Source organism: Podospora anserina, chromosome 2 (assembly GCF_000226545.1).
Source record: "Podospora anserina S mat+ genomic DNA chromosome 2, supercontig 2".
Taxonomy (NCBI): domain Eukaryota; kingdom Fungi; phylum Ascomycota; class Sordariomycetes; order Sordariales; family Podosporaceae; genus Podospora; species Podospora anserina.
The window spans coordinates 810,920-820,265 of record NW_001914858.1 but is presented as its reverse complement, the minus strand read 5'-3'; the positions used below and the strand labels follow the sequence as shown (position 1 = coordinate 820,265).

The 9,346-nt window shown below is 54.5% G+C and overlaps 4 protein-coding genes across 4 annotated transcripts in view; 2 read left to right on the top strand and 2 right to left on the bottom strand.

The window, feature by feature from the left end:
- PODANS_2_2050 (uncharacterized protein) overlaps positions 1-617 on the bottom strand; it is a gene marked incomplete at both ends in the record, with an annotated part of 660 nt that extends 43 nt beyond the window's left edge. Inside the window, one exon of the mRNA XM_001910916.1 lies at positions 3-617. Coding sequence (XP_001910951.1) covers positions 3-617 — 615 coding nt within the window. The remainder of the gene's footprint in view (positions 1-2) is intronic.
- An 862-nt stretch (positions 618-1,479) lies between these two features.
- Positions 1,480-1,786, top strand: PODANS_2_2040 (uncharacterized protein; the record flags this gene model as incomplete). Its single annotated transcript, XM_001910915.1, has 2 exons — positions 1,480-1,653; positions 1,721-1,786. The coding sequence occupies 2 exons, from the start codon at positions 1,480-1,482 to the stop codon at positions 1,784-1,786; spliced, it is 240 nt and encodes a 79-aa protein (XP_001910950.1).
- Positions 1,787-1,878: 92 nt separating this feature from the next.
- PODANS_2_2030 (uncharacterized protein) lies at positions 1,879-2,787 on the bottom strand (the record flags this gene model as incomplete). The annotated part of the gene is made up of 2 exons (XM_001910914.1): positions 1,879-2,372; positions 2,430-2,787. The coding sequence occupies 2 exons, from the start codon at positions 2,785-2,787 to the stop codon at positions 1,879-1,881; spliced, it is 852 nt and encodes a 283-aa protein (XP_001910949.1).
- A 2,078-nt stretch (positions 2,788-4,865) lies between these two features.
- PODANS_2_2020 (uncharacterized protein) lies at positions 4,866-7,788 on the top strand (the record flags this gene model as incomplete). Its single annotated transcript, XM_001910913.1, has 2 exons — positions 4,866-5,025; positions 5,081-7,788. Coding segments are annotated over 2 exons (2,868 nt in total), but the record flags the coding sequence as incomplete, so codon positions are not given.
- Positions 7,789-9,346: the final 1,558 nt, after the last annotated feature.

Genomic DNA, 9,346 nt, shown 5'->3' with positions numbered 1-9,346 from the left:
AACCCCACCCCCCCTCCACACTTCTCCGCCAGCCTGTACGCCTCTCCTTCAACAGCAAATCTCCACATCTGGACATCGTCCAGATAGGCAGAATAGGCTGCTGCTAGTTCAGTAGGGGAAGGGGTGATGGCTGCCACGGCGGAGAAGCACATCTCGTCTGTTGAGTCGCCTAGGCCTAGCTCGGGGGAGAAGGATTGGTTGCTTGATAGGGCGGAGGAGATGATCAGGATTGGTGGGGGGGAGGAGGAGGCCCAGGGGGGGAAGAGGGGGTTTTCGGAACTGGAGGGGGAGGGGAAACCTGATAAGAGGGCGGAGAGGGAGGTTAGGCAGGGGTTTGTTGCTGGGGTGGTGATGGTGGTTGAGGGTTCATCCTGAGGTTGGTCGTCGTCGTCGTCGTCGTTGTCGGGGTTAGGGTTCGGTCTTGGGGTTGGGATAAGACCTGGGTTTGGAGCTGTTGGGAGAGGAAGTGGTTGTGGTACTGGGAGGGTTGGGACTGGGTGTGGTTGTGGGACGGCGATTGATGGGATGGGTGGTGGTGGAGTGACTTGGGGTGCGGCGAGGATGGTGAGGCCTGAAGTGAGGAAGGTGAGGAGGGAGGATTGCTTGAGTGAATACATTGTAACCTCTTGCTATGATCGATCAGTGGTAGAAAGTGTTTAAAAAGACAAATCATAAACATTTCAGATCCCGGAGGTCAGATTCGGGGGGGGGGGGAAGGGTCAACCGCCATTTTGTCTGAACTTATGTTTCCCACCTTGAGGTGAGGCTTCAACCTGAGAATAGCTCGCATTGCATCCTTTCAACGCCAGCGCCTCCAACACAGGCACTGTCAGGAGTCGCGGTTGGGTCAGACTGAGGTAAAAAGCTTGGGTTTGAAACTGGCAGATCTGCTGTTGCTGCGAGAGGCGAGGGGGCGCAGCTTTGGGTCTGATGGCAAGGCTTGTTTGCTTGCGCCGCTTGGGGTGAGGTTCTGTGTAAGAGTGAGATGGTCATTGGTGGTGGAAAATAGAGCAGAATCCGAGTGGTGCACTGCTAACCCCGAGGGTTTGGGTTGGTGGGGGAGATCTTTGGTTTCACAGTGCCCTTGCAGCGCCCCATTTTTAGCATGTTGGGGCGTTTTTTACCCGCTGCTGTTGCAGTCCCGCTTTCAACCAACACCACCAGTTCGTCATCGTGATTGTACCGGCAGGCAAAAAGGTGAGCAGCAACGGGCTTTGATTTGTTGGAGATGAGGTAGAGATGAACCGGGGCCTGTATTTTGGTAGAGTTAGGGCAGATGATATCTCTGTCAGTGTATTGCTCATCTGTGATGGTGCTTATACATCATCATTTCTGTTCATCGACCAGTTTCATCGCTCGCTCATTCATTGCTCTCATCCTCACCTTGATATACTAACCACTCATCAGAATCAGAACAGTTGACAATACCTTCATCCATCTCACTACTGCCACGCCTCACATCGACATCCAACCGCCAAAATGCCAAGAGCCATCCGCGGCGTCCTCATCGAGTGCGAGCCAGCCATCAAGTCCATCCTCATCCACATCGACAGCACCCAGCTCAACAACGACGCCATCATCGAGGACCTTGACGAGACTCATCTGATGGTGAAGGAGCAAATGGTTAAGACCCTGCAGGCCCGGTTAGATGAGGTGAGTTCTTTTATTTTATTTTTATTATCCACGTTACAAGACTGTGAACACTGATGATTCGCAACAGAAACTCAAGGAGACTTACCGTGTTGAGGTGCCTTTGGATGACAGTGATGAGGATAAGGGCATGTAAGATATGCCGGACAGGATAGCTACATAGCAACTGGCATAGCACGGAGTTTTGGGGCAATTGAAATCTTATTATTTGCATCCCCCAGAAAACACCTAGAGCTTCTCAAAAGTAGGCTTCCTCTTCTGCATCCCCGACAGCAGCGCAGCCTGCACATCATTCGTCTGCAGCGCCGCCGCGTTCCAGATGCCCACATACCTCAAGTTCTCCTCCACAGCGTGATCCCTCGAATGATTCAACACCTCCTTAGTCCCCTGCACCGCCACTGGACTCTTCCCCCCGATAAACGCCGCCATCTTCACCGCCGCCTCGACCGCCTTGTCCTTTGACTCGTGCACCTGACTGACAAACCCAACCCTCAACGCCTCCTCGGCCCCGAAATCCCTAGCGCTCAGCGCGATATCCTTCACCCAAGAGAAGCTCCCCACCACCTTTGGCAGCCGCGCAAGCGTGCCGATATCAGCCGCGAGCCCGATGTCAACCTCTTTCACCGCGAACCGTGTGTTGGCAGCAGCGATTCTGACGTCGGCGCAGCAGGCGATGTCAATCGCGAGACCAATGCTGATGCCGTGCAGAACGGCAATGACAGCTATGTACCTGTTGTCAATATCATGCCCAATTCATGTCGATGAAGAGGGAAACTCACGCTTCTCACACTTCTCCACCGCCGAAATGCACTCTTGAAACTCGGCAATGTGTCTCCGCAGCCTCGCCGCCTTTCTCGCGCCGTCTAGGTTCCCGTCCGGGTTCAACAGCCCGTTCTGGCTGGCTTCCGTCACGTCGAGGCCGGCGGTGAAGGCCTTGTCGCCGGCTCCCGACAGGACGACGGCGCGGACTTCGGGGTCGGATGAGAGTTGCTGGAAGAGGGTGCGGAGCTCGAGCCACATGGCCTCTTTGAAGGCGTTGAGCTTGGAGGTGCGGTTGATTTGGACGTGGGCTACATAAGGGGCCGGGGAGGAGGTGAGGAAGTACTGGTATTTGGCGTATTGCTCTGTGAAGGACATTTTTGGTGGTTGGGGTGGTGGTCAGTGCTGGGTGAGCTGGAAGTGGTGGTGATGGACCCGGGGTGTAAGTGGGCGGCGCGATGAAATGGAATAACAGCAGAGAAGTAAGATGATTCAGTTCGGTGCCGCAAATAGTGTCGTTGTTTGATGAGAAACGTCAATGAATTGTAGCTGTCAGCTATGATGGCATACGGAGACTACATCACCAGACTGGCCCCAAGACAAAAGATGCCTCGGCACACGGAAGACGGACAGCTCGGGGTTCGTCTACCACAGGTGAGGGAGCTACCCCAAAGACGGGAAGCTGGGCCGGCGCCGAATCTGGGGTTCATTAACCGGTCGCTAAGAGGTCAAGGCCCGCAACTGGGCTTCAGCGGGGTGTGTTGTGAAATGTCTCCACAAAATGAGACCCTCGATTTTGATAACAAACATGTGAAATGTGAAGATCTTTGAAACACTTGGAGAGGTCGAGGCTGACTGACTGTCAGCTCGGCATGCATCCTGTCAACTCGGAATCTTTGGTCGCGCTTGAGGCTGAAGCTTGGCGGCTTTGACGTTGTGACCACCAAAGAGGCCGGTAAGAAGTAGAGACTCGTAAGTCGATCTTTGGCATTGTGTGACAAGTTCCGGTTTTGGCTGTCCGAGTCATTCGCATATTACTGAAGAGCTGTGATAATGATCCATACAGGAACCACATCAGTCTGGTTTCGAGTTCGAGATATATATGTATGATTGAATGGACCTTTCGTAGCCCACTCTAAGAACCCCTGTCCCCACACACGTGTTTCTGCTGCAATCCTGCACACTGCATGCTCAACAGGGAAAAGGCATGCTGTAATGCTGGCGGGCGACTGTGACGGCGGGAGAGAACGGTCCGCCAAGGGTGGCGCTTCCTCTTGAGAGAAAAGGTCCTGACACCTATGAAGAGACAAACATTCAAGGAAGAGAGAGGGTTTGGGTGACACAAACTGTTGCTGCGGTAGGAGGCCGGGAATGTGACCATCTGTACTAATATCTCAACAAAAAGACTGTGCCAGATAGATTTAATTGTAAGACCATACACAGTAGGTACACCGTAAACGTCGTAACGGGAGCGGCGCTACTGCCAAAAGAATTACCCATCCATTGCGAGCGCTACGTTAGTCTTGGCGGCTTTTTTGTGGACTGCGGGAGCATCTCGCTGTCGCCCCTTCCCCTGGTCCATTTGGTTATCTGTACGGACGTACCTTTTTCTTTTGCTTGCTCAAGTTCTTGAATTGTCATCTGTCATCATCGGAAGCCAACCGTCACAGCTTCTCTGGCTCTGATACTTCTGGTACACTTCTGTTCACCCCTCCCGCCGCTTGGTCCTCCGTCGGCGTGCGCTGTGCCCCCCCCGGCAGAAGGTCTGGAAGAAGCCCACACTCTGCCCAACCTTTTGCGCCCGTTTAATTGCTTCTCCCCCAATCAGATCTCGGAACCTGCATCCACGCCGCCGACGCTTCAGCCCGATACCTACCACCCTCCCCCTCTCCCAATACGTGGTCTTCTACTCCGGAGACGGGACCTACACATATAGGTACCGCCACCGAAATAGAAGAGTTTAACAACAAGAGATCATGGATGCCGAAAGACCACGGCGTTGCTAAGAACACCGCATATCTGTGATCTCTGTGATCTGCTGTACTGCCACTGCATTGGATTCTACGGCAGCCTGGCTCCAGCCGGCCTCATTTGGCCGCCGCCCACCTTCCAAGAGGTCTTGGAGGTCACCACCCCCCAGGTCCCCTACTTACTACTCGACCTTTATTTCGGGGCATCCCGCCCGTGATTTTTCAGTTCTCGACTGCCGCCCCTCCTTCAGCGCCGACTCTGACGCCTTTCTTTTTCTCCGGGGTTTGTGTTTTTTGGGCCGTCGTCGCTTTTGAACATTTGCTCTTCAGCACCTACACGCAACCGCAACGCGCGCAGCGATCGGGCTGCCACCCCCGGTACGCACAATGGCGGCTCACAATGCGAAGCCCGAGATTGGCGACATTCTGCTTGTCATCCGTATGCCATGCCTGCCCCTGAACCAAGGTATATAGAACCATCGCTGACTCTCTCGCGATACAGACGACTTTGTAGCCCGCAGTTCTGACGAGTTGAGCTTGGTAAAGGGCGAGCGCGTGGAGCTGCTCGAGCGCGACGACGAGTTTGGCGATGGATGGTACTTGGGCCGACATTTGGTCAACAACAACAGCGGCTTGTTCCCTGAGGGTAGGTCGAGAAGGGAGAGCCTGGTTTCGCAAAACTCAGGCTGACGTGTCAACAGTCTACACCCGACCAGCACCGAAAGCTGTCGTCACAACCAACACATCGTTTTCTAACGCATCGAAGCCACCACTGACCCCCCTAGCCGAAGATAACGAGCATGCGACGCCCCTAGCCCACCCTGCAGAGGATACAAAAAGCGCACCGAAGCCAATACCCGCTCAGCTCCCACCGAGCTCGCTGAATACGCTTGCTCCCCCTACGATAAGCCCTCCTCCGTTCTCTAGCAGTCTGCCGACCGGCGCAGCATCTGGCCTGGACTCGATACGGCCCAACGCTAGCACCGACAGCTATGTTTTGCACGAAACACTCAATGTCATCAACGAACACATCACCGACCTGAGATCCCCCGATGGCGGCCAGGGGCACAGGGCTAATGATTCGGGCAGCGAGTACAGCTCTCACGTCGGCCACCGCATCTCGTATATCCAGGGCGAGGAAACAGACGAAGAGGAAGAGACGGTGCACTCTCGATTCGAGGTCGAATCGTGGAACGCAGATCAGGTCGCTGAATATTTGTTCACGGTTGGTGTCGAGAAGCACCACTGCGAGGTATTTCGGGACCAGGAAATCACGGGAGAGGTGCTTTTGGGAATGGATCAGACCTCGGTATTCATCAAGGCCCTCGACTTGGGCTCGGTAGGAAGGCGGCTCAAGACGTGGCAAAAGATCAAGCAGCTCCAGGACGAAGCCAACGGTTTGGGGACGAGCACAGGGAGGACAACTCAGACATACGGGAGCGAGGCCGGGTCTGATGTAGGGAGGATGCGAAGCAGGACCAACACCATCACGAGCTCGGGGCCACAGCGGTACAATTCAACCCAGGAGTCCAACATGTCGCCCCATGCGCGACGTTTGTCACAAACACCCAAGATTGAGCCGTATGAGCCCGTATCACCCGTATCGCCCTTGGTAGATTCGCCCGGCCGCACGTACCACGACAAACGCCCCTCTGCTGCGTCAATCCGAGATTTGCATCACTCGCGCCGCCACTCGTCGACGGATTTCCGGATCGCGGGCCCTACCGGTGCACCCACCAAACCTGCCTCCACCAGCACGTTTCCCCAACAGCAGACGGCCCATAAGAAGCAACCGTCCTTTGATAGAAACTGGACGTTGGGTGGCGCTACTTCGTCGTCGTCTTTCCAGCAAAGACCTCTGTCCTCGGCCGGCGTCCGAGAGTCTTCGGAGCCCGGAGCAGAACTGCAAGATTCAGCAGTCGACCTGGACCGTGGTTACTTTTCCGGCACCGACGCCGACCCCCGGAAGAGAAATGTGCTCAAGAAGCGCGACAGTGTGCAGGCTGGACGCACCTCACCCAAGACGAGCTACGCCGAAGAGCAGCGTGTCAGGAGCGCAACCGCCTTGTCTAGGCACTCAAGGTTTGGGAGTGTGGACTCGGTGCGCGAATCATCCGTGTCGGCTGCCGCCCAAAAGTATTATGGCCTGAACAAGCGCACACCTTCGACAATAACCACCGATTCGATGCGCCAAACTTCGGGGAGCTTGAAGGAGTCCATGAACCCCACCGTCACCCGGCTCGACAGCAATACGTCAGAAGCATCTCGATCATCGCCAAAATCCGTCAACGCCATGAAGCGCCTCAGCCAAGTCAACCACCCCGACTTTAACGTCAGCATGATGCTGCGCAGCGGGTTGGGAGGGTTGAGGGCAGCTTCGGATGCCATCACAGGAAACGAAAAGGCGAAACTGTCACCTCTGGATTCACCGCTCAAGGACTCGCCAATGTACTCGCCAGCCCGGACAGGATCTAGTACCCCTTCGGTTGGCCCGAGCTTCGAGATGGACTCTGCCGATGCCACCAAGAGTCCTAGCACGGCCACGACACAAGCAAGCCGCGGCAGCCGCAAGAAGACCAAGAAGGAGACGAGCGCGTACACTCGTGGTCTGCAAAAGATTACGCCGCAGGAGGCCATGAAGACTGCTGATTACAGCGGCTGGATGAAGAAGCGGAGCGCCAATCTCATGACGACCTGGAAGCCTCGTCTGTTTGTTCTCAAGGGGAGACGTCTCGCGTACTACTACTCGGAGGACGATGACCAGGAGAAGGGCCTGATCGATATTTCATTCCACCGCGTTCTGCCTGCCGATAACGAGAAGCTCACCGGGCTCCACGCTACCTTGACCGGTGCTACCAACTCGCCAGCCATTCCCGCCGGAAGCCAGATTCACACTCTTGCCGCCAGTGATGCAGAGCGTGATCCAACTTCCGAGGGCCCAGATTCGATCTTTATTTTCAAGCTTGTACCACCTCGCGCTGGTCTCTCCCGCGCGGTTACTTTCACCAAGCCAACCGTCCATTATTTTGCGGTACCCAACATCAAGCAGGGCCGGCTGTGGATGGCCGCTCTCATGAAGGCCACCATCGATCGCGACGACACGCAGCCCATAACGACGACATACCAGCAAAAGACGATCTCACTGGCCAAGGCGCGGCAGATGCGTCACAGACCACCAGCACTCATGGGCCTGGACGAGAACGCTCGCAACAACGGGGAGAACGGCGAGGCCGAGAAACGAGCGGCCGACAAGGAAAAGAATGGTCTCGGAATCACCTACAGCGAGGCAGACAGTGGAGTTTCCGGCATGGGAAAGTTTGGCTTGCAACCCCATCCCGACAGTGCCCGCGCGCCGGGAAGGTTTGCCAGCTTCGGTTCAGAAAAGGATTCAGTGCCCCAGAGTGCCTAGTTGGAGCTTGGGAGACGACTGAGCCCGCATCAGTTTCACTCGCTGCCGTCGCGGCGGCGCATGTTTTTACAAAGTGCTTTGCCCAAAATACCCACGGTCAAACGATCGATTGCGCCTGAGGGAGATTTTCTTTTGTTGAGGTTAGCGAAAGAGTGATACATGATATGATAACAATGAGGGGGGTGCGAGTGTTTGGGATGGTCTTGACGCAGGAGTTGGGGGTCAAGGAAGAGGAGAATTTTGTGCCAAGTTTTTTTTGTGACGGCCGATTTGCAGTATTCTATCATGTCCTTTGGAAGCCTGTTTGCGTCGTCTCTTGTTATGTTTGTGGCATGTCTTTTTCATGTGGGTGTGTATTTTTGGTGATGTGTAATATGAGGTTTCTGGGTGACGAAGCGCTAGGAGAGAGAGGTTGTGATGTGATGGGATGGATGGGAATGGGATGTAAATATAATATTTGATGAAATGTGGGGGAGGGCTGGGGCACAAGTGTACGAATGGGAGAAAGTTGATACCTTTTTTTTTTTTGAAAGAGAGAGAGAGAGAGAGAGAGGGAGGGAGAAAGAGAGAGAGATTAGCATTATAGCGAGAATATACATTCTGGAGAAGATGTTTGATGTTGAGGAGGAGTTGATAATGCCAAGAAGTGGTGAAGCCAAAAAGTGGTGCGGAACTTGCCGGCTGATGAGCGAGGCGCGCTGGCTGCTGCTGCCCTGGGCAAAAAAGTCGCGTCGGGTTGGGTCCGTGCCCCAGACCACTGGCTTGGAAGTAAGAAGTGCGTGCTGAAGCTTTCTCCCTGCTGTAACCATTTGGGGTAGCTTTCCATCTTTCTTCAACCATAAACAACAACCAATCGCCGACCCCGACCCGACTTTTGTCGCGATACCTTTCTTTTCTTTTTCTTTTTGTCAGCGGCGACAATTGAGATACGAGTCGATTTATTTTCACGACGAAAATTGAGTCGACTTTCATCATAGGAAAAGCTCAACAAACGTAACATTGCGACTTGCGCGAGCGACATCGTTCCATCGCAAAATACAAACCGACTTCTACTCGATCACGACTTCTTTATCAACACCACCCCCGAATCACCGCATCACAATTTGACAAGGGAAGCACCCGCCCGACAACTAGCTACCATGTCGGGCTTCCGCCTCCCAGAGTCGTCCTCCCCGCCTGGGAGCCCCAACGCTCGGGTGAATAAAAAGAATTTTTCGAGTTTTGGGGATAGTCTGTTTGGGGAGTCTGTTTCTTCAAACAACGCGGGCGGTGGTGGTTTTGGTGGTAAATTCAAGGAGGAACATCCTGAGTTTGCTAGTAGCGGGATTGATACTGCGGGTAGTTTTACGCCGGCGGGGCAGCCGAGGTATATGGCTAGTTCGGTTATGGGAGGGGGGGGAAGGGGGTTGTTTACTGGTGGTGGGGGGGATAACAAAGAGAAGAAGAATGATTTTAGTCTGAGCTTTGGGAGTAGTATTGGGGGGGATAAGACGCCTGAGGTGAAGGGGTTGGGTGGTGGTGGTGGTGGTTGAAGCTTCGCTGTACAAGACTCCGGGAA